Source organism: Pelodiscus sinensis, chromosome 16 (assembly GCF_049634645.1).
Source record: "Pelodiscus sinensis isolate JC-2024 chromosome 16, ASM4963464v1, whole genome shotgun sequence".
Taxonomy (NCBI): Eukaryota; Metazoa; Chordata; order Testudines; family Trionychidae; genus Pelodiscus; species Pelodiscus sinensis.
The window spans coordinates 39,911,550-39,936,836 of NC_134726.1; the positions used below are offsets into that span (position 1 = coordinate 39,911,550).

Genomic DNA, 25,287 nt, shown 5'->3' on the forward strand with positions numbered 1-25,287 from the left:
TAACAGATTATTCTTGAATTATTTTCTATAGAAAACAGTGTATGTAGAATGTAAATCACTGACACACAGCATGCTTAATTATCAAACTTTAATAGATAAGACTAATTTTACAGAATAAAACAATAGGATAACCAGTCAAGGTTACACTTAAAAAAATCCAGCAGTGCAAATCTAAGACTAAATATTTGTCATCTCCCCCTCCTCCAAAATAGGAAATAGATTATTTTAAAATACCATAATTATGGTACTTACATATTCCATTTTATAATAATTCTGCAGTGAAAACTTAAACATGGTCTTAAAAAAAAAAAAGATATAGAACCAAAGAATGAATTACCTAGAATATGGGTAAAATATAGTAAACGTCTTTGAGCCACATAAAGCACATTTTTTGCTGGAAGGTAAAATGACCATGTGGTCTACATATGACTTGCTACAGCGATCCTAGCCTCCCTCCAATGAAGTGACCCTGACAATAAACATGATAAAAAAAGTCAACTCAGAACTGGCAATGGAAGTATGGACTATGAATCTCCAAATTAAATAGATGTCTTGGGAAAGGAGAGAGAGAGGAGTCAAGAGTGAAAGGAGAGTTTGAAAGCAAAACTTTCAGCATGGAGTTGGCACCCCAACCAACTGAATCACAGAGTTCTGAGCATGTGCTCTGAGGAGAACAGGCCAGTGGCCTGATAGCTGCATCACCGATTATTCTGAGGGTCAGTTGAAGTCAGATAAGAGAAAAAGGAAGAAATCACCACCAAAATATGGCACCTTTGATATAAATGGTATTGAATAGGAACTGTCTATCTTTGGCCCTTACCATATGGAAAGGTGGATACAATCTGTGCATATGCTACAAGGGTATTGCATGTTATCAGTTTCTTAACTAATCCTTTCCTGAACCACTTTTTCTTTTTCTCTTGTGACTTTGCCCAACTAACCACCACAAAAGAACCCTTATCCTAACTAGTAATACATTATCCTTGAGATATACTTACTCTTGCATGATTTAATTTAAGGTTGAAATTAATGTGGGAAACTTACAGGTATTATACATTCTTCATACAAAAATGACTGAGCATAAGAATTGGTGCAGCTGATGCTTGTGCCCAGTAAAAATGTAAAAGCATAGGATTGTACTGATATGCAAATACCATCAGTAAGATGCTTACACTCGAGATGTTGAGAATTACGGAGTGGATACTATATTCAAAACAAGCGGAGATAAAGGAGACATCCCAGGCGAGGAAAGATCAGAAGCAATACAGAAAAGGGCATGCTCCTATTTTGGTAGCATTGACTAGATGTTCAACTTCAATGAGGCACCTGACTTACAGGGGTTGGTGCTAATGTACTTCAAAGAAACACTGGCACCTAGAATGGCTAATACAGATATGTTGGCCAGATGACACCTGAAAAACAGCGAGGATTGGTGCTCATGGAAATACTTTCCTCATTCCCACCAAAAATATGCATTCCAAATACTTTCACTGCTTGCCAGTAACCATAAAAGTTACCTATGCTGCTACTTCATGATGGGGTACTAATGAGAAATATATTCTTTTAGAATTAGGATTAGAAGAACGCCCTATTAAAGAGTTTAACATGAAAATAACTGAAGAAATTCAACTTCTGTATAGTTCATAAAGATAATTAAAAATGATGGCAAATTCCCTATGGTCTTTAAACAAATAATCTTTAATAATCTTATTCAGCCAATTGAAGTACAAATAAAATGTATCTAATTTCTAATGTTTATTTTGCAGTAAGTGTGTGTTACGTACGGGTATGCCAACATACTCTTTACCCCATCTCTGCTCGTGCGCGCCTTGGTCTCTTTGGATCAATGGTTCTTCGTCGAGTGGTGTCCCCGGGGGTGCTTTACTCGAGGTGCTGGACTCGTCCCGGCACAGAGGTGAGTCCAGTACCTCGAGTGGAGCACCCATGGGGACACACATCTCGAAGAACAGATGTTACTGCACAAGGTGAGTAACTCTTTCATATCCTGGATCCAGCAAGGAATCGCCCATGGTTACATAAAGGGAATTCAGGGATATTTGGACTTGGACTCAGCAGACTGTAGTACATACACTGAAGTTATTGTGTATCCTAGGTGTTTATGAACAAAGTTAACTAAAGTTATGTCTACACAAGACACCTTGCAGCAGCACAGTTGTGCTGTTATAAGGTCTCCCATCTAGCCACTTTTTGCCAATGGGAGAAAGCACTCCTGTTGGCATAATTAAACCACCACCAACGAATGGCAGTAACCATGTCAGGTGGATCGTGTCTCCTGCTGATCTAGTGCTGTGCACACCAGCACTTCTGTGATGTAACTGATCGCTCAGTATGTTTACACACATTTGATCAACAAAAGTGCTAGTGTAGATATAGCTTAGGTTACTTTTGCAGAGAGTAGCTAACCACACAAAGCTCCACATTGCTCCAGATAGAACTGAGATAAGGGGCACTGTCAACTTTTATATTAGTATTTCAGATTATTCTCAAATTCAAATAAACTTTCATAAAACCCCAAAGCAATGAACAGCCAAGAAATCCCAAGCCACCAATGAAAACAGGTTAGACGCAGATCCCCTTCCCGTGCTGTAACCCAAACAACCGCCCCTAGAATCTGAAACTGAAATTGGGTGAACAAAAGTGGTATGAATTTCATGTTTTAAATCAAATGAAGGTAAAAGGAAATAAGGAACATAAACAGGGAAAAGTTCCTTTGAATGTAATTATTTTCTACATTTGTAATAACATAAGATGTTTGTAATGCAAGAGCTAGAATTTTTTCCACTAACGGTGTCCTTTGAAATGTCAGTGATCTGTTTTACCCGGCACAGGCACTAGTGGTACAGTGTGCTCAGCCACATTACTGAGTATGAACACTGAGTTCACTGGAGTGTTTAGAAGAAATTGCAGGACAGGACAGAATGCAGGGGGAATGCACTTTCTTTCAAATACTGCAGTTTTAGCCTTAATACTAAAATTGGCCATCAGAAGATAAAAAGCATGATATCTGCATGTAAGTTTTACATCTCGCTCAAAGGTAATAAAACCGACAGCAACTCTATTACCAGAATGAATGCACTTGCTAAGGGCTTTCAGAGGTTGTCCTAGGAAACTCACATTGTACTATTTCAGAACAGTCCGTTACAATGCACGTATTAATATGGCAAGACACATTAGTATGGGTTTTCATATATAAAGGAAGTCTCTCAAGCTACTAGTGTAACACGCATGTGACCAACTTATAGACAGGGGAATAGAACACCTTTGACACTAATTTATACTGCAGGGATATTCAAACTGGAAAGACAAACCAGAGCCACATTATATTGCCACCAGTAGTCTGCAGGCAAATAAAGAACCTTAATGCAAATTGACTTTCAACAATCATATCTGAAGAAGTAAAAAAAGCCCACACCACAGCTGACCCCTCCCCTTCTATCTTTATAAAAGAAGTTTGTATCTGCTGAGTTTCAACATGGTTATTTCAAATAAAATGAAATATGAACAAGGAATATGTTAAATCTAGCCTTTGATAAAGAGGGATGTTTCCCTTCCAATTTCACAAACACATATCAAATAATACTAAGAAGTGTACAGTGTTTTAAAAAACCAAGAGATAAAAATTGGAACAGTGATCTGTTATATGCAGGTTAATTGGATAGCAGGACTGATTCAGCCTTGCTGTGCAATACAATCCATTAAGGGCGTGAACCTTTCCAGGACTGAAAGGGTCCACTCAGAAAACCTGAGATCAATGGCACTTTAATTTAACTGCTAAATGAACAGGCAGAATGTCATGAGCTACAGATGAGGGACAATACTTCAGAAAAAACTAGGGTAAAAGAACTAGAATAATTAGTTGGAAACTTGAGGAAAGCTGAAGTGTAGCCTTACTATCTTTACCTTTTAAAGACGAGAGCCAGTTGTTGGGTGCATGTACAAAACTTTGTAGACTTACTGAATTATACTAGTAGGATTTTTCAAACTCCGATCACATATTCTACCCTATTTATGCAATATCCAAATAAAGGGGCATCTTGGCCAGTTTATCCCAAACATTAATAGGAAGTCTCTTTGGTTCACTTCCTGTAGCATCATCTTTATTACAACTGCAGCACACTCACTTCAGGAGTCCTTTGCAGAGTTCAGACAAAAACAAAACAAAACAAAAAAATCAATACTAACTCAGGCAACTAGGTCAATGTTAGCATTTTGTTGCTGTAGGATAAAACAGACAAGGGCAGAAATATGCAACAACAACAAAAAAATGATTGAAATTGCATGAAATGGGACAGTAAGCAGCACCAAGCCATCTTGGCTACAGAAAGTCTACAGTGGTATCTTCCTGCTCCCAATATGCAACACTGCAAGCATCATCCCAGAGCTGCTGGTAGAAAAACAGAAGAACAGGGCATCTTTGGGTTAAAAAAAAGTTAAAAATTTGCTACTAAAAAGTCGAACCTGAAATAAAAGGGCCAGCATAATATGGCTTACAAAACCCCAATTTTGCATACTGTTTAAAAATTTAAAAAACTGTTTTCAAACTCTCAATCACAACCAAATAACTAAATTAAGTCTGTTTGTAACTGAAAAATTATGAAAATATCTGTCTTTTGTTCAAATCACATAAAAAATCCTCAACAATACAATGTAATATTTTCTTCTGAAAACTAAATTGGAAGATCTACTCTCAGCAGATTTAAGTGTATTACACACCATGTTTTATGAAGTACAATTTATTGATTTCCATTGTATTTGCTTTAAATATGATTGAAGCTGTCTGCAGAAAAGGGATGCTGAAATTTTTAAGTTAAAAATAAACTAATGGTGAAAGAACATCACCTCTGGCTTCTGTCAATGCCTCGTTATATCATATTTTATTAATAAAGTTCCAGGGATGTTGGAGGCCTCTCCCAGCAGTGTCCTTAGTTTTGTGTCAGTCTCCTGTGCCAGAGGTGAGCGTGCTTTCAAAAATACTGCCATTTGCCCAGTACTGTGTCTTTGATTGCATCAACATATTGAGTAGGTACCCAGTAGACCCAGTAGTAAGATGCTTCTGTAGGGCCCAGTTGAAATGCCTGCAAAATTAAAAGGACAACAGGTAGCATTTACAGACTGGAAACAAACAGAACAGGGGTGGTCAGACAATCTGAATGACCAAATCATTTAATCTACTGCAACTACTGCCTACTCCAAATGCCCCTACCTTGTACTTAGAGCAGACTCTGCAGCACAACTCTTAAAAAAAAATGTAAACCAATCAGCTCAGTGCATAGGGCTGAGAAGCCAACAAAGGGCAGAGGAACATGGCTACATGGAAGCAGTTGAAATTGTAGCAAGTATTTTGTATATTTAAATGTTAAATACTGTTATCCACTTATTCTGACTGATGTAACAGGAGAGAGAAGTATAAAGTGGCGACAGCTTCTCTCCTTGCAGTTTGAGGAATAGTTTTATACCCTAATGTGAAGAGGCTGCTTTTTCCACCTGAGTGATCACAAGTGGACCGTTTGGAAAAGGCATGGAACAGCTTCCTCTTGCAGACAGTAAGTTTTTGCTCAAGGCATTTTCCTACCACAGAGAGAAGTGGAATTTCTGTCCAAGAAACGTATTTAAACATTACAAAGTTTAGTCACCGGGATATTCTTTACCAAAAAAAGCCTGAACTGGAGGGGCCGGAGAGGAAAAAGGAACTCTTGGACTTTAAAAAGCCCCATAGCAGAATCAGCATTACCCTCACTTGATATATATGACTTTCTTAAACACAATACCAACATTTCAGAGATTCAATTCAATACTTTCAAGTGGGGGGTGAGAAAATTCTTTACTCCACTGAGGCAGATAGGGAAGATGAATGGAACAGGAATTAATACAGGGAAATACCACCATTAGCAACCAACCAAGAGCTAAACTCTTCTCTGACAAAGGAACCTTACCACAAAGAGAAAATGATCGGGTGGAAGTTCAGTCTAGGACTACTAACTTCCTCCTACTGTAACTGTCAGTTAAGTTCTGACTGAGTTAAAAAGTGCTCTGGCATAGTTTTTTAGAGGACAGTAATGCTGAAGATGTGGAATTCTTACTGGCATCAACAGTAGGGACAGAAGTGTTGTTACAAAGGAAGAAACTGAAAAACAAATATTAAATATGCATACAATCAGATCGGCTGATGGGCAGGTTTTCAGAAGAGTTCAGTACCCAATATGCACCAAACAAATTTAACTTTTCTGAAACATCTATCCCCAAGTATAATGGTACAAACATTTCTGACTGAAGCTGCATTGTCACTGCAAACCATAGGATTTTAAATTCCTTGAAAGCTTGTATGGAAACAGTCCAGTATCCCAAAATCATGGCAAGCATTCAGCTTATATTGTTCAGAATATTCACTTTGTAATAGTAGACCATAGGGTCAGACTTGAAGCAAGTAAAACCTTCAAGGCTGTCAGCCTTTAAGTTATTCTAACTTAAACCTCTTGTTTCAGTGTATTAGCATCAAGTGATTAATCTGTTGTTACTGAAGCAAAGGAATCACTTACCATCATGTGGTAATCCTCATGTCCTTCAATAGGTTCACTCACCACATTTTTAATGGACCCCATGGGTATTTTTTCTGTTCTCTCTACATTGAAATGGATTAAAAATAATGTTTGATATATCAGCAGTGCTTTGCTACAGTGCCACATGTCTACTTCAGACTGGCTACAGGCAGGGGGTAGCAGCATGCAAGCAATTCAATGTAATTCCAGTTTCTGCCACCTACATTCTGATGACTCATAGGGTATGTCTACACTTGCACCCTCTTTCGAGAGAGGGATGCAAATGAAGACATTCGAAATTGCAAATGAAGCTGGGATTTAAATATCCCACGCTTCATTTGCATATTCGCATTATGGCGCTATTTCGAAATAACAGACGCTGTTAAGTTGCGATTATTTTGAGAGAAAATCCTTCTCTCGAAATAACTGGTAAACCTCCTTAACAGTGGGATATTTAAACCCCAGCTTCATTTGCAATTTCGAATGTCTTCATTTGCATCCCTCTCTCGAAAGAGGGTGCAAGTGTAGACATACACATATTGTGCCAGGTAGCTCCTCTAAATATCACACAACCTCATTTTCTTCAACAACCAATATACGACCCTAACCTTGCAAACACTTATGTACGTGCTTAGCTTTACTACTGTGAGCAGTCCCATTAAAACTGATAAGACTCACAACTGTAAAGTTAGGCACATACAAAACTGTATGTGGGATCAGGTTCTAACAGTAGAAAACAAATACCTTTTTTCATCCTTCCAATTTCTGTATAGTTTAGGTATGAAAAAGTGTACAATTCTCTATCAAGATCTAGTTCTGTCTCCAGCACAAGTCTGCATTTAATTATTATAAAAAGGTACTACAAAAAAAGGAAGGGAAACATTAAAGTGAGAGTGTAAAAGAGAGAAAAAACAAGAGATATTGAAAAAAATATGATCACATTACAAAACAACAGATTAGGTAGTCGGTTGTGGCAAGGAGGAATTACTATACTATAAAACTCACAATGGATTTCTTCCATTGCTTTTTATCTATGAAATATGTCCTCACTTCCTCCGTTAGACTTTTAATTGACATTTTTCCTTTTCACTCCTACTTCCATCACCCATGTCAGTCTGACACTCATTTCATCTTGCTGAGAACAGGACACAGATAAAAACCAAGCTCAAACTGGGTTTTGCCCACACAAGCTTATGATAGAATCTAACAAAAATATATAGTAAGGTGCCACAGGACTACTCATTGTTTTTATAGAAGCCAAGCTAGGCACACCTTAAATGAGGAACACCTTTTGAAGTGCAATCCAGAAAGTGGCAACTGCTTGGAAAAGAAGCATAAGAAAGTGCTACAGCACACACAAATATTTTTACACCACAGAGAATACGAAAACCCAATATTCTTCATTTTAATGCAGTTATTACCCTGACACTATGACAGTCACAGACCAAGTCCAATCTAATTGATGGAAGGATGATCATTTACTGTGTTACATTACAGATAAAGAAAAGAGGCACAGTCAGGGGAATTTGCTTGCCTTAGATCAGTGTTTCTCAGGGTGAGCAGTGGGCCCACTTTGAGAAAGCTGCCCGTTTGTTTACCTAAAGGCTTCATAGTCACAGAGCCTTGTGGCTCCCATTGGCTCTGGTTTGTCATTTCCTGCCAAGGGGAGCCGTGGAGAAACACTGCCCTAGATCAAAAGGTGGTTTAGAAATATTGATCCTCACAATTTGTATTAGAGGGAAAGAGGGAATCATTCAAACACCAAGAACACACCTGCCAGTAATGAAATGGACAGCAGCTCTGAATGGACTGTACCAACTCCCAGCTCATACTGTAACACAACTGTGTCTTCATCAATCATTTAGCCAACAAAAATGAGTCAATGTACAGAATTGGTGCCACAAATTCATATTTTTCAAGTCCATAAGTGACCATGATGGTAATCTAGTCTGACCTTCTGGACATCACAGACCCAGGGTGCATCTACTTAGCACCCTAAAATCGAAAGACGACATGCAATTTGCACTGCACAGATTGTGTATCTTATTTCGAAAGTATTTCGAAATAGCTTATTTTGAAAACTGGCGCATCTACACAGCCCCAAATTTCAAAATAAGGTGCTATTTCGAGACATCCCTTATCCCTTGTGCAACGAGGTTTACCGGGTTTGCAAAACAGAGCACCCGTTATTTCAAAAAATATTTCAATATCTTGTGTAGATGGGGGTAGTAATTCAGGATACCTCTGGTATCCTGAAATAGCTGTGCAGTATAGACATACCCTCACAGAATTCACTTAATCTCCTGCTGGGCTCTGGAAGGAGATCAGTACTGTATGGGAAGTAAAGTTTGCAAAGCTCAACATAAGCATTAATAGTCATCTTGCAGCAGGCAATTGTCATCCAAGCCAACATTATAATCCAGTTAAGGTTCTACTCGGACAAAAAGTTCCCCCCATTCATCTCCCCCATCTTTGCAGCATCGTCCTGTTTTGGCTAAGGGAACGAGGCATGGGTTCTCTTCGTTACCTGAAAGGAAAGGGGTTATTTGACAGCAATGTCCTCTGCGCACTGCTACCTCCACAGCACTTTCAGCTCCTGCTGGCCTGCCTTCAAGACTGTACACTGAATTCCCTGCACATGCTGTCATCTCTAAACTAGACTGCAATTACACAGCACTGAAATGAGTCATCCAGAGTATTTGAGTTCCTAGAACAATTAATGAGAGCGGTGACAGTATTCCTAGCAGTATCCCAGCTCAGAGACCCTCTGTGGCTTTAGACAAGTCACTGAGTCTCCCAGCGCTGTGGGGATTAAACTGCTTATGAAGTGCTCTGAAGAGAAATGTTATTAATATTAAGTATTATAATCCACAATTGAGAGCAATGGCGAAGGATAAGATTATGTCACAGAGGTCACGGATCTCCCAGGCACCAGCCCCAGAGCTCTGAGCTACTATGCTGGCCCCCCACCTCCTTCACCTCCAAGCTGGGCTTTGGCTGTCATCCCTCAAACCCCCTTTATTTTTAGCAAAAAGTCATAGATAAGGTCACAGGCTTCAGGAATCTGTCCATTACTTTTATTAAAAATAACTATGGCAAAAATCTTACCCTTAGTTATGGCTTACGGTAAATGACCGTATTTAAGCTTTCCAATTACAAATATGTAAAATATTTTGTAATATTCAGCCACATGAAGAAAGCGTTTCTGGGAACGAAACAGAGTGAACATTTGATTTGGAAAGATTAATATAAAAAAGCAGGAGCTATTCCTTTAATAAAGTTTATTTTTGACCGAAACTCACATTTATGATGGGACTGCCAACAAGGTACCCGATCTGCCACTGCTAGCAGCAAATATCTCCAGTGGTTGGGGACGTGATGCTAGATGGGGAAGGCTCTGAGTTGCTACAGAGAATTCTTTCCTAAGTGTCTGTCTGGTGGATCTTGCGCACGTGCTCAAGTTCTAATCGACTGCCATATTTGGGGGAGGGAAAGAATATTCCCTCAGGCTCGATTGGCAGAGACGCTGTCCCCCCCCCCCCCCCCCCCCCCTTTCTTGGATGGGTCACTTGCAGGTCTGAACTATCATAACTGGAAGTCTTTAAACTTTAATTTAAGGACTTTGGTAACTGAGACAGAAGTTATGGGTCTATTCCAGAAGTGGGTAGGTGAGGTTCTGTGGCCTGCAACGTGCAGGTGGTCAGACTAGATGATCATGATGGTGCCTTCTGATCTTTGAGTCTAATCTGTACACAACTAGTCAATATCTGGGGTATGTAATAGTCTTAGCTACTTACCTTTAGTGCCTATCCACAGCTGATCTTGCTCTAGTTTAAAGGTCAGCCTCACTTTTCCCCCTGTTTTGTTGTACATGCCGGATAAGGGCACTGTTGGCAGGCGCTCCTAAAAATGCACAATACTAAGAGTGACAATGCAAGACTTAGAATGCACAAGAAAAGCTGTGATAGCAGGGGGGGAAACAAAGCTGGAAAAAAGTCTCATGAAGTATGAACAATGGGCTGGTAGTATTTTTTCTGATCAGGACAATGTTCCAAGTGGTTATTTAACTTACCTGAGCACCCTTAACAGAAGGCATTACATCTTCCGGTTTTCCTTTATCCAATACTTTCCTGTGTTGCTATAACAAAAACCAGAAATTAGACTACACTGAAGTGTGATACAAAGCTTTTAATTTACTCCCAACCACTTTTTGAAATATGTTCTACCGTTAGAACTTATCAATGTTGGTCCCGTCTTCTAGCACTGATTGTAAGTGAGAAATATACTATTTCAGAGTGGAATAGAACCCAAGGATTAGAACTTAGTGTTACATAAGAACTTTACAAGTCCAAATTTCAATAGCTCTATGTAGCATTTAAAAAATGGGATAAAAGACATCTATCATATGGAAAACGGTTAGTTTTAAGTGTTAACAGGTTTGTTTTTTTAATGGGTGTCTAAAGAAATATTGTGATAAACAAAACCCATAGAAGATCTGGAGAAAGGGGTAAACGGTTAGGTGGCAAAATTTGCAGATGATAATAAATTGCTCAAGATAGTTAAGACCAAAGCAGACTGAAGAGCTTTACAAGGATCTCAGAAAACTAGATGACTGGGCAACAAAATGGCAAATGAATTTTAATGTTGATAAATGCAAAATAACACACATTGGAAATATAATCCCAACTATGGACAGAAAATGATGGGACCTAAATTAGCTGTTACCACTCAAGAGAGAGATCTTGGAGTCATTGTGGAGAATTCGCTGAATGTGCAGCATCAGTCAAAAAAGCAAACAGAATGTTAGAAATCATTTAAAAAGGTATAGAGAATAAGACAGACAAGTTTATTGCCTCTAAATCCATGGTACACCCACATCTCGAATACGGTGTATAGATGTGGTTGCCTCCTCTCAAAAAGATATCTTAGCATGGGAAAAAAATTCAGAAAAGGACAACAAAAATGATGGCAGCTGTTCCAAATCCCTAATATGAAGACAGATTAAGAAGACGGGGACTTTTCATTTTAGAAAAAGGAGACTAAGGGAGGATATGATAGAAAGCTATGAAATCATGACTGGTGTGGAGAAAGTGAATAAGGGAAAGTTATTTACTTGTTCTCATAATATAAGAACTAGGGGTCACCAAATTAAATTAATAGGTGGCAGATTTAAAAGAAACAAAACGAAGTACTTCTTCACGCAACTCACAGTCAACCTGTGGAACCTTGTCAAAGATATAGTAGAGGCCAGGACTTTATCAGGGGATTCAAATAAAAAAAAAGCTAGATAAATTCATGGAGAATTAGTCCATCAATGGCTGTTAACCAGACTGGGCTGGGCTGGTGTCCCTATCCTCTGTTTGTCAGAAGCTTGGGGAATGGGTGACGGGTGGGATCGCTTGAGGATTCCCTGTTCTGTTTATTCCCTCTGGGTGCACAGGATACTGGACTACAGGAGCCTTTGGTTTGACCAAGTATGGCTGTTCTTATGATGCAAAAATGGAGAAAGTTTTCTAATGTGTGCAGACACCAAGAACCAGTTTAATATCACAGAAGAATTATCCCTTAGCAAGACAATTGTAATAATCAGGTGTTATGTTCAATGAGTGTTAGAAGCACAATCCCTAGATTTAATACAGTAACACTGCAAAAAAACAACACCCCCGGATTAGGACACTGAGTAGGAAGGAAAAATATGCTTGCAACTGACAAGTTTGCTGAGTACCTTTGAATAATGATGAAATTTACAGTATGTGTGAACAATGATGAGTATAAAAAGGCAAAAGAACATTTTATAAAAGAGTTATACACCAACAGCTATCATTAACTTGCAATGGAATTTGTTGCTGATGAAAGAGATGGGAGCGAAAACTATAATTAAAAGCCTTCTACTTAGCCCTACCACAGATATAGTACAACCATGACAGCATGCTTCTTTACACTGCAGCTGACCTTGCTTATGTGTTCATTTAGACATGAAACGAGTTCAGGGTTCTCTGTGCTGATGAAGCTCCTGAAAAAGAACCACTGTGTGCCAAAACTAGAATTCTAGGAACGGGACTAAAATCATTGAGCTGTTTCACATTAGTGACTTGACGGTCACCAATTTTTGTTCACCTGACGTAAAAGAAGAAACTAAACATGAAATATGGAGCCTGTCTCTTGTGCATTCTTGCTACTAACATTTGTCTTACTAAGTTGCTGAGCTCCATCACCAGCACAGCACTGATCTTGCAAAAATCATTGGCTAGATGTTAATATGTTCTACTGTTAGAACTCATCTGTGCTAGTCCCATCTTCTAGCACAGGTGGTAAGTAAGAAAGACTACTGCCGAGTGGACTAGAACCCAAGGGTACACAAGAACCACACAAGCCCACATTTCCTATGCCAAGTTACGGAGACCTCCCTTACCTTTTGCCTACAGAGGGGCTCTTTTTTATTTTCTTCCGTTTTCACCTCCTGTTGCGCAGCATCTTTGGGAGTATTGACTGCTAGCACATCATTGATCGTGGAACCAACCACCATTATCTTTGCACCGTTGGTGACTTTTATTTCCCGCAACGTCTTCTCCTCCGGTAGAAGTCCCTTGAACATGACTTTCTGCATGGTGGGCGGCAGGCCTGAGAGCGAGAAGGCGAGAGCGGCGTGAGCCCCGCGGCGGGCCCGGGGGGGGCGAGGCGCCGGCCGCGGCCCGTTACCTGTGAGCGCGTGGATCCGCTCTTTCAGCTCGGCCCCGGTGCTGTCCAGCGGGCACCGCACGTCGTACTTGGTCTTGTTCCAGATGATCTTCAGCTCGACCAGCTCCCGCGCGGGCTCGGAGTCGCCGCCGTTGCTGACCGAGGCCTGCGGCGGGGCCGGCTCGTCGGGCAGCGGGGCCCCCCCGGCGGGGGAAGGGCTCTCCCCGGCCCCGCCGCCCAGCGCCGCGCGCTCCATGCCGGGCTCGGACACGTCTGAGGAGACAAACAGCCCGGCCGGCGGGCGGTTACCCGGGGCCGGCCGGGGACGCGCGGCCCCCCCCTCCCCCGCAGCCCCGCCCCGCGCCCGGCCCGGCTGCGCCCCGCGCTCACCATCAGGGGAGGCAGAGGCAGAGGCGGCCATGATGATTGTGTACAATCCGCCCGCGGGGGGTGCTGGGAAACGCGTGCGCTGGGATTGGCCCGCGCCGGCCCCCGTAGCCCGCCCCCGCCGGCCCGGGATTGGCCCCTGCCGGCCCCCGTAGCCCGCCCCCGCCGGCCCGAGATTGGCCCCTGCCGGCCCCCGTAGCCCGCCCCCGCCTGCGGGGCCAGGCGAGAGCGCCGCGCTGCCCACGGGCTGGGCCAGCCGCTCCCGGCGTGGCGCGGCCCCAACGTGCCCTCGGGGGTTCCCGCCCCATGTGCGGAATAATTGCGCTCCGTGCACCGAGGCGCGCGCGGAGGTGCACCACCCGGGGACACACTAGCCCGCTGGCGGGTCCCTGCTCACCAGCCGGGCGGCGTCGGGCTCCCCCTGGAGCGGCCGCACCTGCTCCCTGGGGCCGGGCCCGGGCGTCGCGCCCGACTGCACGTGGGACCCATCAGTGTGTGAGGGGGGCGGGGCCGCTTCTCCAGTCCGAGACCCCCCCCCCCCCCGGTTATTGGCCCCGGCGGAGTAATTCCGGGGGCGGGGCCGGTGCAGACACACGGGTACAAGGGAGCGACCCTGCGCCTTTAAGGGGCGCCCCGCCCCCTGCCGGGGGCGCAGCGGATTGGCTGGCTGCGAACCCGGATGCGCCTCTCCGCGCCCACGTGCGTGTGTCGCTCCACGTGGCGGAACGGGCGGGTCCTCCATGGTGCCTGCGCTGCGCGGCCTGGGGCCGCTTCTGCGGGCTGCCCCTGGGGGGCTGCGTGCGCGGGGGCCCGGGGTGTCGTCCCCGGCGGGGGCCGGGCCCCGCGGCGCCAGGGTGAGGGTGCGGTTCGCGCCCAGCCCCACAGGTAACGGGCCCCGGCGTGGCGTTCCCTGTGCGGGGCTCGCTGGCGGGGCGGGGGGGCTTTGCCTGCTTGCTGGAGGGAATCTCCCTCGTTTCGTCAAAGCCCTGCAGACGGGTCTGTGGCTTGTTCAGGTCTGCGCGCTCCGGGGTTGGGGCACTGTCCGTTTAAGCTACAATACGGGTAGGCCACAAACATTGATTTGAAAGTGTCCCCGTGCAGATCAGTGATAGAAATGCAGCCGTGTTAGTCTGGGGTAGCTGAAACAAAAGACAGGGCTATGTAGCACTTTAAAGACTAACAAGATGGTTTATTAAAGCTCATCATCTAATAAACCATCTTGTTAGTCTTTAAAGTGCTACATAGTCCTGTCTTTTGTTTCTCCCGTGGTTTAAACAGGCCTGAGGCGGAGCTGAGCATGGAACTCCAGCTGCCAGCTGATGTTTCTGTGTCACAGAAATAGGTGCCTTAAAAATAACTAAGAACACAATCTGGCAAACTGTCCTGTCCGCTTGGGCCCCTTAGCCTGTGCAGAGCCCCACGGGCTTGAGTGTTTCTTGAGGGTGAGTGTTTTGTAATATCAGGGCCTAAAAGGGCTAGTCCTGTATGCTCAGTACTAGACACCGCTGTCTGCCAGGGATGTTAACATTTGGTTAAGCAGGTGACTGTAACTGCTGAAAATCTCAGCGGTTACTTGGTTACGTGCTGCTGGCTCTGCAGGATAAAGTTTAAATAAGCTTTATCCTGCAGAGCCCTGGGTGAAGCTCTTCCCTGGGAGCAGGATGGGCAGCTCTTGCCCACCTGGCTCCCCAGGGGAGGGGAGTCTGAGTGTAACCGACACTATTAACCGATAAGCATCAGCGTCTCAGTTAAATGGTTACTCAGTTACACTCTAAAATCCTTACTGTCTTCCTGTGAAAATATACCAGTGTTTGTTGATTTTTGTTTGTTTGTTTGTTTGTTTTCAGGTTCTCTTTTGCTAGCTTGCACCAAGGGCTTGTTAAATGTGGGTTGCAGGGGAAACTCAACTGAAATTAAACATTCATAAAAGCATCTCTGCTAGAGGTGATGCCTGACATTTACATCCTTCCAGCGGGGAAGGCTCCCAAAACCTTTTAAATACCTTTTAAAAATCTGCCTTTTATATCCACGCTGAGACACCCTCCCTAGATCTGTCTCATCACACTTTGCAACCAGTTGCATCTATTAAACTGCCTATGGGAATGTTGTATGTCAGGCCAGGAGCAGAACTTGCAGTGTTCTGCCCCAGTGTACAGTGTCCCAAAGAAAGATAAAGGACAGTTTCCTTCAGTTGTTACTAGAAGCTGTGCTTTGTGGCATCACTCCTAGCTGGCGGGATCAGTACAAACAGGCAAACGCTCGGGCAGCGTTGGCAATCTGCAAGCTTGTGTGAGATTACACAACCCACCCGCGATACCATTGGTGATGGCCCTTAGCTGGCCTGTTTGCTCTCTGATGCCTTGTCTGTAGCAGGAAAATGAACAACTGCTGATCATTTTCAATACGAGATCCCTTCACTGTTTGAGAGGAAGACCAAGGTTGCTCGTACCTTCCAGAAGGGTTGTGAGACTGGCTTTCTCCAGGGGACACTGTCCTTTAAACTGTGTTCAGCACCAGTTCTGGGGAAACCATTTCTTCAGCACTTCAGCTTTAATGAAGCGTTTTAATGGCCTGTGTGGCCAAATGGCATTTCACTGCGGACCCGCCTTTCACTTTTACATGTAATAATGTGATCTGCTCAGTGCCATCACAAACAATAGCTGACAGCTCCTATGAAAAATCTCTTCTGTTGAGTGGATTTTATTTGGCCTGACTTGCTCTACTTTTGCTCTTCTATCCCAGGCTTTTTGCACTTGGGCGGCCTTCGTACTGCTTTGTACAACTACATTTTTGCCAGAAAACACCAAGGGGCTTTTATCTTGAGAGTGGAAGATACGGATCAAAGTCGTGTGGTGGCTGGCGCTGCAGAAGGAATAGAGGATATGCTGAATTGGGCAGGTAACTTCCAAATCTGTACAGTTCACTTCTTAATTACTGAAACGACCTACACCCGTGATGAGACAGCTGTTAAATGAATCTCACTGAAATGCAAGGTTCCGTCAGCATTGTTCCTAGTGCAGTGGTCCCCAACCTTTTGGGGCTGCCGCGCACCCGAGGGCAGGGTTGCGCACGCGCCGTGCGCCTGGGACGCAAGAATGGCTTCAGCCGGCTCTGATCACTCGGTGGGCGCGCATAAATGCCCTGGTGGGCGCCATGACGCCCACGGGCACCGCATTAGGGACCACTGGTCTAGTGGTTACTGTAACAGGCTAGGAGCCAGAAGGATCCTAATGAGCAGGTGAGTGTTTTTTGGTTTTCCTGTGCAGAGGAGCCCAGGCGTTTTGGTAGGGATGCATTTCTTTCCAGTTAGTCTATTTGGAATCATGGGAGGTTGGAGAAAAGGGCAGGAGCTGGAATGGAGAGAACTCAGCATGAGTTCATAAATTGTGTGCATGTAATTTGCGAAGAAAGAGTTGAATAGACTTTTTAGCAGGGATGATGTAGGCAGTGCTGGGTCCTGGTGTGAGGGCAGGGGACTGGACTTGATGACCCCTCGAGGTCCCTTCCAGTCCTAGTGTTCTAGGATTCTGTGTCTGAGGTGTGGGACATGTCTTAAAAGATTCAGACATCTGTGAGCGCTCCAGTCCGTCCTTTGCCTCTCCCTGTGTTTGGATGAATGTTAAAGCAGTTACATTATTGGGGAGAGCTTGGGAGGATGGTGTTACTCCAAATGCCAAGTACCCTGGCAATCAAATAACTTTTCAGTTGATAAAATAATGGGCTCTGAAATCTCAGCTGCATGTCTGTGAAGAGAGTGTAACTTTACCCCAGGAAGGTGTGCGCATGCACAGACACATAATCCCCCCCCCCCCCCCCCCATGCTGCGTGAAATGTATTAGATCTGCTCAAGTGTTTGCCAGTTTGTGATGGTCTCGCCTGCCGGTGGCTGGAGACCTGAAAGAGACTCTAACACTATTGATTTCATTGGAAGATTCCTCCCTAGCTTGCCTTGTAGAGTCCCATGCTGCACATGAGCAGAGCGCTCTGTAGATTCACTGTGAACTGCTGCCGTCTGACCCCTGCTGAACGCGCTGTCCCCTTGGCCCATAACTCTGCTTTCCAGGAATCCCACCTGATGAAAGCCCCCGCGAGGGAGGCCCGGTCGGGCCCTACCAGCAGTCATGCAGACTTGAGCTGTACAAGAAAGCCAGCGAGGCGCTTCTGGAGCGCGGCGCTGCCTACCGCTGCTTTTGCACCCCTCGGCGCCTGGAACTGCTGAAGAAGGAAGCGCTACGGAATCGACAGACACCACGGTAGGGGGCTGCCTGTGGACTGTGCGTGAAGGGGACTCTGGCTCTGAGGCACCACCTGCCTAGCCACAGGGGCACTTTAGCGCCAAACATGTTTGTTGTTGAGGAGAGTTCTGGGTTCTAGCCCAACTAAGCCTCTCTGCTTATCATGTCTTTACCCCGTACTGTCGCTAAGGAGCATTACGCGTGCTAGCTGATCAAGCCTCCCAGCCCCCCACCCTTCCCGTGAGGCGGGAAAGTGGACAGGAATCATCCCCACGCAGCTGACGTGGCTCGACCCGGCCCTGGGAGCCTCGCTGCCCGAGCTGAGCTTAGGACTGGGGCTCAGACTAGAATGGGAAAAGCTGAACGTTTGCCCCTGCTCGCCTCTCCCCACAGCTATGACAACAGGTGCCGCCACCTGAGCCCCAGGCAAGTGGCTGAGAAGCTGTCGCAGGGCTCTGACTACGTGGTCCGTTTCCAGCTGAAGGAAGGTGCCGAGCCCTTTCATGATCTGGTCTATGGGTGGAGCAAGCACGAAGTGGCTGCTGTGGAAGGGGACCCGGTGATCCTAAAAGGGGACGACTTCCCCACGTATCACCTGGCCAGCGTGGTGGATGACCATCACATGGGAATCAGTCACGTTCTGCGTGGGACCGAGTGGCTCACTTCCACATCCAAGCACCTTCTTCTCTACAGAGCCTTTGGCTGGGACCCGCCGCGGTTCGGCCACCTTCCCCTGCTCCTGAACAAGGATGGCAGTAAACTGTCCAAACGGCAGGGAGACGTTTTCCTGGGGCATTTTGTTCAAGACGGCTGCTTGCCGGAAGCCCTGCTGGACATCATCACCAACTGTGGCTCTGGATTTGCAGGTACGGGGGGCAGGCCTGACGCACGGGGAGCGGCCCCGAGGTCTGGCTACTTGACACGTTTGCTGCGCGTGGAAAGAGTTGGAGTGAATGGTGCAGCTATTGAGGAGCTTTGTAAGCCCCTTGGCGGGGTGAGGTCCTGAGCTTAGTGACCCCCCAGCGACCGGCTCAGCAAAGAGGGAATGGATCAGGGAGATTAACCCAAACCCCCTCCTACATCCGGGAGGGGCCCTCCTGAGCATGGGGGATGGCCAGGGGAAAGTCCACCCTGCTGCCTATGTCAGAGCATCTCCATCAGGAGAGGTTTTCAGTCCCCAGCTCTGTCTGTTCAGCACCAGCTTTGCTGTCAAATGGAAAGAGCTGGATGCAGGTGTAGCAAGGGCCGCGCTCCCCTGGGGACTGTTGGAGGCACGTCTGCTCTCTGACTGAGAACATCAGAACAGCCAGACGGAGTTAGACCAAAGGCCCATCCAGCCCAGGGTCCGGTCGGCCCACAGTGGCCAACGGCAGGGGCCCCAGAGGGAGGGAACAGAGCAGGAATCCTCACGTGATCCCTCCCCTGTCGTCCCGTCCCAGCTTTGCAGTTAAAACGCACGCTAAAGATTTTCCCCGCCTGTTTAACCTGTGAGTGCATGGGAAGCTGGGCCAGTCGCTCCCTCCCCAACTCTCCGCAGGTCTCGTAAACCGTCGTGGTCCTGCTGAGACGTTGGGCTCGGAACCCCCCCTGTGAGTTAACCCTTCCCAGGGATGAAACGTTCTGCCCCGAGACGTGTGCCGCTTGTTGGGCCATGGGGAGGATTTCTCTTTATGCAGAGAGGCAGAAAGCCAGAGGGACAAGTCCCTGGGTCCACGCAGCCCATGGGCCTCTCCACACTGGCTGGTGCCTAGAGGGCACAGGATCATTCTGATTCAGTGTGTTCCCCTCGGCTGCTGTAACGGGTCCGTGCTGCCGTGAAATGGCTCTGTACCTGCCCTGGTGCTGCCTGGCCAACTGCTGCATGGGCAGGGGCAGAGTTAAGGGGAAATTCCAGGTTAGGTTAGGACACTTCTCAAACGCTTCATTCAGTGTCAGCCATTGGTGCCAGCAGGAACTCCCAGGGCGCTGCCTGTCGCTGGGGCATGGTAGAAAACGTGGGGGAGTCTGTCCTCGGGCTGAGGCTGGCCCGGCCCAAACGCCTGCCATTACCTTTCGGGTAAGCATGTCCCCTGGTACCGAGCAGGGGGGGAGGGACCCTCCCGTGTCACTCTGTCCTGGGCCGCACTGACAGCCGTGATACTAGATCTCCGTGGGAGCGAATGCCTGAGGCCACTGGTGGGTTATTTTTCAGGGAATCAGATGGGCAGGACGCTGGAGGAGCTCATCTCGGAGTTTGATGTGGGCAGAATCACCACCCACTCAGCCCTGCTGGATCTTGACAAGCTCCCAGAATTCAACAGGTATGAGAACTGGCAGCAGCCCCTTATTCCTCTCCAACCAGCCCTACAAATCCCCCAGCAGGGGCTTAGATTTACCGCCTGACTCTGGCCGCCTGCTGGCCCCATCGTGGCTGCTCCTCTGGACTCTCCATTGTTGCGTTCCCCCCTCTCTGCCGTAAAGCAAACCGTTTTCCAGCAGCTCCACGGCAGCATCTTGCCCCCTGCACCATTGCTCCCTGCCTCTTTCACTGACAGGGCCCAGCCCTGAAATCCGCCCTTCTGCAAATGGATACAAATGGGGGGATTGAGCCTGTGTGCGCCAGGAGCTCAGGTGGTGGCTCTGGAGCAGAGCCTCGCCAGACGGGCCACGTTGCGAGAATACAAGGACTTAAGTGTGGGTGAGAAATGGCTTTTCAGAAATCATCCTGGTTAATGGTGTAGTTCCGGGAAGCGCCCCGCCCGGAGAGCTAGTGACCCGCACTGTCGGGTGGATTTCTGAATGGCTCTGCTAGGCTGTGCTGAAGCCAGCAAGGGCCACGCCACTGGGATGGTTCGGTCTCCTGTGCAGGATTCACCTGCTCCGGCAGGTTGGAGATGAGCGGCTGCGAGGCCAGCTGGTGACGGAGCTGCAGAGGCGGGTGGAGCAGGCCTTTGGCGACCGGCTGGTGGACAGAGCGGTTCTAGAGAAGGGCTACGTGGAGCGAGTCCTCCTGCTGAGAAAGGTACGACACCGGTGCCTGTGCCGGTGCCTGGGGCAGAGGAGTAGCATGTGGGGAGGGCAGAGGCTCTGCGGGTAGCCCAGCTGGGTTCTGGGAAATGCTCTGACGCTCCGAGGCCTCGTGCCATGGGAGGTCCCCGTAGGCCTGCTTTGTGCCCAGACGCTGAGCTGTGGAGTCAGCAAGGACGCTCCAGGCATCTCCTCTGCCTCTGCAGACCTGCGTGTCTGCCCGTGCTGGGCTTGTGAGCAGCCGTTTGCATCACCAGACCCACCATGGCCTCAGCAGAGAGACCAAGGACTGAACGGGCCTTCTCTCGCCCCAGGAGGCTGGCTGTCTCCGGGGCTGGCTGCTGGGCAGCTGGAAGCTCGTCTGCCTTCTGCCTCTTCTGGGCTAAAGGGAGAGAGCCAGTGTGGTACTTTGTGGTGGAATCGAGGGTTCTGTCCTTCAGAGCCCGGATCTCAAAGGAGGTGGCGAGAAGGGGAGATGGTGGCCCTGCCTGAAGCTACGGGTCGAGGCCGCAGGGTTTCTTGGGGCCTATGCTCCGCTCCACGAGGTCGCTGCCGGTTGGGGGTCACTGCACGCTCTTGCTTTAGAAAGGCAGGAAACGCCTTGACGATGTGGTTTCACGATGGCAGCAGATACAAAATTACTCATGTGACTTCCTGCTTCTGCCCCCCATGAGTCAGTGTGGGAAGCCAATTGCAGGTCCGGCTCTGACTCGGCTTGCCTGCTGGCCTGTTGCTCAGGCTGGTAGCCCTCACTCGGGGTAGCCCAGCGCTTGCACGCCAGTGGGAAGTGGGTGTAAAATGCCCCGCAAGCCGAGCACCTGCATTCTGCCTGGTGAGCGCCAGGGCAGTGGGGAATGACCCCTTTGCCACCCTGTCCCTGAGACTGTCTCTGCTCTCCATGGGCTGCCTGGCCCTGACAGTCCACCCTTCCGTCCCGCAGGGTCACATAAGCAGCCTGAAGAACCTGGTGGCGCCTGAGTATTCTTACTTATGGGTCAAGCCGTCCGTGTCCCGAGAGCAGCTGCAAAGTGTCTCAGCAGAAGCAGATGAGATAGGAAAGCGAGTGATCGGGTAAGCGTCCCCTCCCTGCTCTGCTCTCTCCTGCCTGCCCCCTCTCGCTGGTCTTACTGCTCAGCCTGTGCTGGCGTCAGACACGCTCTAGAAAATGGGCTGCAGTTGGCACGTGCTGAGAAGCCAAACGCAGTCACACTCGGTCCTCGCCCCCCTGGCCTCTCTTGTCCGCTCTTGGTGCTCCCGTCCGGTCAGCCCCGAAGAGCAGCCTCTCCCCCGTCTGTTAAATGTTCAAACTCGCAGCTTTGCGCGTTCTCCCACGCTGTCCCGTGGGGGGGTGGGGGGCACTGTTTGTAAATATCCACTAGGGATGTGAAAGGTTAATGGGGGGAGGGGCTGGAGCAGCTCCCCATAGGCAGGGGGCTGCCCCAGATGGGAATTCCTCTCCCCCACGTGCCACTAGATTGAGAGCATCTTCTCTGAAAGGCTGATGGAAGGGCAGATGGGTGCTCTGACTACAGAAGGGCTGAATGAAGACCTGAGAGGCCTGGAGGAGCAGATGAGAGGGACCAAGTACAGCAGCATGATGAAACTCCTCCGCTTGGCCCTCAGTGGGCAGCAGGTAACAGCCATAGGAGTTGAGCTGTTTCTATCTAACAGCCTGGTCACAGGACACAGGCTTGTGGGTGCTAGATCTTGTGGCACTTCCTCAGGCCTGCTGAGGAGCAAACCCGGATCACTTTTGACTTGGCTGGTGGTTGGCGTGCTGGCCAGGCGTCAGCTTCCTGGAGACTCGCCCTGATGTTCCTTGGGAGAGCCCTTCGGACCTGCAGGAGGCTTTATGCTTCTCTGGGCCGGTCCCAGGTTTCTGCTGTGATGTTACATCTTGTCCGAGAGAGATTTTCTGGCTGCCTCTCAGTTAATTTATCTGCCTGCAGGGTGTTTCTTTGCCTTAAAAGGTCACGGAGCCTAAACTGCCTTGGGTATTTCTCATTCACATCTCACACATTCCGCAGATTGCGCACACATTCATAAGCAATATGGTTTCTAGGCAAAGTGGCCTAGAGTAACAAGTTGCATTGTACTAAAGATAACCTGCCAAACGCGTGATAAAAAGCTTAACCTAAATTAGAACTAAGAAAGCCAATGTCTGGGAACGGGGGAAAAGCAGTGGGGTATGTCCAGTTAGCTAGATGCCAGTGGAGAGGAGGGAGGGGGATCTTGTGTGTGTTCCTCAGTTATGGTAAGTGACTGCGCTAATGTGAAAGCTCCTTGTCAGAGAGTGATGCTAGGAGTGACTAGAGGCATCAAGTCCACCCCTCCCCCCAGAGTTGCAAACCTGTGGTTGGAAAGACACAGGCTGGTTTGTAAGGAGCATTGTCAGCTGTTGGGTTCTTGTGTGCGTCACGGCTCATAATGTAACCAACAGTAAATTCCTCCTTCTGTCCAAAATGAGTTCTCTTGGCGAGTTCTCTTGGCGAGTTCTCTTGGCATAACTCCTCTGAGTTTGAAGGTGCTACCCCAGTGGAGAAGTTGGCCTGATGGGAATTTTTCTTCCCTGAAAACAGACCCAGTGTCTCGTATTAGAAACGTCAGGTTATTTTAATTGCAGGTGACTGACAACTCCTCAGTCAGCCCTCTCCAGTATAGAGGGATACAGAGTTGTACCTGCTGCATGTTACCAAGGGAGAACGTCAGTGGCTTTCCGATACAGTGCTGGGATGAGTGTGAGTGGAACGGAGTGCTGGCTTCCACTTGTGCAGTGTCTGTTGTGTGTGTTTTCAGCATGGACCCAGCGTTGCTGAGATGATGGTTTCCTTGGGACCCAGAGAAGTGTGTGAACGGATTCGGAAGGTTCTGTCCAACTAGCAAGAACTTTCCCAGGAGGAATGACCCCAGCAGACCGCACTCCCCTCCAGATACTCCGAGCCCTCAGGACCCTGGTCTCATCTTTGTGGTCCGTATTTTAGAGGAGCTGGATCTAGGGGATGCAGTTGAGTTCAGATTCAAATCTGCTTTGTTGTCTACTTCTCGTGGGACCAGGCTTATGTTCACAGTGGGACCTAGAGGTCTTCATCTTCACTGTATGCGCAAGTCCAGCCTGGCGTGGCAGGGACTGAAAGTGGTTACTTCTGATGGCTGCTTGATTTCCTGCAAGCCAGCAGCGCAGCGATCGCCTCCTGGAGCAGTGTCCACGTGACCCAGACACCATCCCAGTGGATGCCAATTCGCCCCCAGCTGGCAATCTTAGCAGAGAAGTCACATGTAAATAGGCAACCGAAGGGTGATCCCCTCAGCTGTACAAAATGCCCTTGCAGGTCTGGCATTGGGTGCATGTTGGTGGCAGGCTGTTGTGGAGGGAAGTGTACACTTTCCATATCTTTCTTTCCAACATGGTAACTCCCACATTTCACATGAGTATTTTATTCTCCTTTTTAAAGTCCCGGATGTTTTTGGTTTTGAACTGGAGCCATCAAAAGAGAATCGAATAGCAGTTGCTGTGCTGGCATATCAGTGTATTTGGTCATTTCTACTAAGCAATTTAATTTGCAAACCCTCTTTTTTTGGACAAATGCACTTTCATTTTCACGTGAAATTGGGCTGCTGGATCCTTTCCTTGCAGAGACACCTACCTGCCTCCCCACAAAACCCCTTCATGAGCGTAGGAGAGAGAAGCCTGCACATCTGTACAGCTGTGTCTAAATGTGAAGTGGGTGTGTAACTCTTTTTACAATAAAAAGCTGTGAATGTTTCACTGGGGCTTTTCTCAGCAGTTTGAGTGCTTCTCAGGTAGGGGAAGTAGCCGTGTCGCTCAAGAACTGTACAGTGGCCCTGTTTGGTTTCACATGTAGTAGGTTTTCCATAAGTGATGGGTTGGGAATTGTGATCAGAGTGAGAATGCGTAGTGTGTTTGTGTATAAAAGTATACTGGTTGGACCTCCCTCGTACAGCACCCTGGGGCCCTGACTGGTCCTGAATAAGGGAATTTACCGGATCGGGGAGGCCCCCTGTCACTAGCCTCCCAGGCTGCCACCCCTCTCTGCTGCTGGCTCTGCTTTTGGCTCGGCACCCGTCTGCTGATGGAGCTACCAGCCCCCATATCCTCTGGTCCAGGAACAGCCGTGAGGGAGGTGCACCCTGTACACACATGATGCTCCGGTGGTGCCGGGTTTGAAATGTGACCTGCCAAACATTTACATGTGAATTTGAGGCTGGGTAGGGAGGGCAGAAGGTTTTGGGGAGTCTGGTTCAGCAGCAGTTGGGGGGGGGGGGATAGTAGCGCTCTCCCCGGCCTTGCTGGGCTGTTAGTGGGAGGTGCTTTCTTGGGGACATCCAGCTCCTGTGAGTCCTGGCTCTTACTTTCCAAATGTTGCACTTGAGCAGCACCTGCCCGTCTGCTGCTGGGGGAGATA

The 25,287-nt window shown here is 47.6% G+C and overlaps 2 protein-coding genes across 3 annotated transcripts; one reads left to right on the plus strand and one right to left on the minus strand.

Moving 5' to 3' along the window:
* Positions 1-73: 73 nt before the first annotated feature.
* On the minus strand, positions 74-14,150 carry UBFD1 (ubiquitin family domain containing 1). 2 transcript variants are annotated; one of them, XM_075899941.1, is made up of 7 exons: positions 14,020-14,150; positions 13,257-13,508; positions 12,970-13,178; positions 10,630-10,695; positions 10,355-10,460; positions 6,558-6,640; positions 74-5,096 (listed from the first exon to the last, which is right to left on the minus strand). In XM_075899941.1, the coding sequence occupies exons 2-7, from the start codon at positions 13,489-13,491 to the stop codon at positions 4,986-4,988; spliced, it is 810 nt and encodes a 269-aa protein (XP_075756056.1). In that variant the 5' UTR covers positions 13,492-13,508; positions 14,020-14,150; the 3' UTR covers positions 74-4,985. The 2 variants fall into 2 exon arrangements, with proteins under 2 accessions (XP_075756056.1, XP_075756055.1); XM_075899940.1 differs by lacking the exon at positions 14,020-14,150 and adding an exon at positions 13,626-13,771.
* Positions 14,151-14,327: 177 nt separating this feature from the next.
* Positions 14,328-24,634, plus strand: EARS2 (glutamyl-tRNA synthetase 2, mitochondrial). The gene is made up of 9 exons (XM_075899939.1): positions 14,328-14,507; positions 16,365-16,520; positions 17,686-17,875; positions 18,251-18,723; positions 20,049-20,157; positions 20,705-20,858; positions 21,804-21,934; positions 22,361-22,496; positions 23,660-24,634. The coding sequence occupies exons 1-9, from the start codon at positions 14,363-14,365 to the stop codon at positions 23,741-23,743; spliced, it is 1,578 nt and encodes a 525-aa protein (XP_075756054.1). The 5' UTR covers positions 14,328-14,362; the 3' UTR covers positions 23,744-24,634.
* The last annotated feature ends 653 nt before the right edge of the window (positions 24,635-25,287 follow it).

Excerpts from the sequence above, each read along its gene's own strand:
- UBFD1 (XM_075899940.1), bottom strand. The coding sequence starts at position 13,656 with ATGGCCGCCTCTGCCTCTGCCTCCCCTGATG. Across the intron at positions 13,179-13,256 it reads GCGGATCCACGCGCTCACAG|GCCTGCCGCCCACCATGCAG; the intron begins GTAACGGGCCGC and ends TCTCGCTCTCAG. Across the intron at positions 10,461-10,629 it reads CTTCTGTTAAGGGTGCTCAG|GAGCGCCTGCCAACAGTGCC; the intron begins GTAAGTTAAATA and ends GTGCATTTTTAG.
- EARS2 (XM_075899939.1), top strand. The coding sequence starts at position 14,363 with ATGGTGCCTGCGCTGCGCGGCCTGGGGCCGCTTCTGCGGGCTGCCCCT. Across the intron at positions 20,158-20,704 it reads AAGCTCCCAGAATTCAACAG|GATTCACCTGCTCCGGCAGG; the intron begins GTATGAGAACTG and ends TCTCCTGTGCAG. Across the intron at positions 22,497-23,659 it reads TGGCCCTCAGTGGGCAGCAG|CATGGACCCAGCGTTGCTGA; the intron begins GTAACAGCCATA and ends GTGTGTTTTCAG.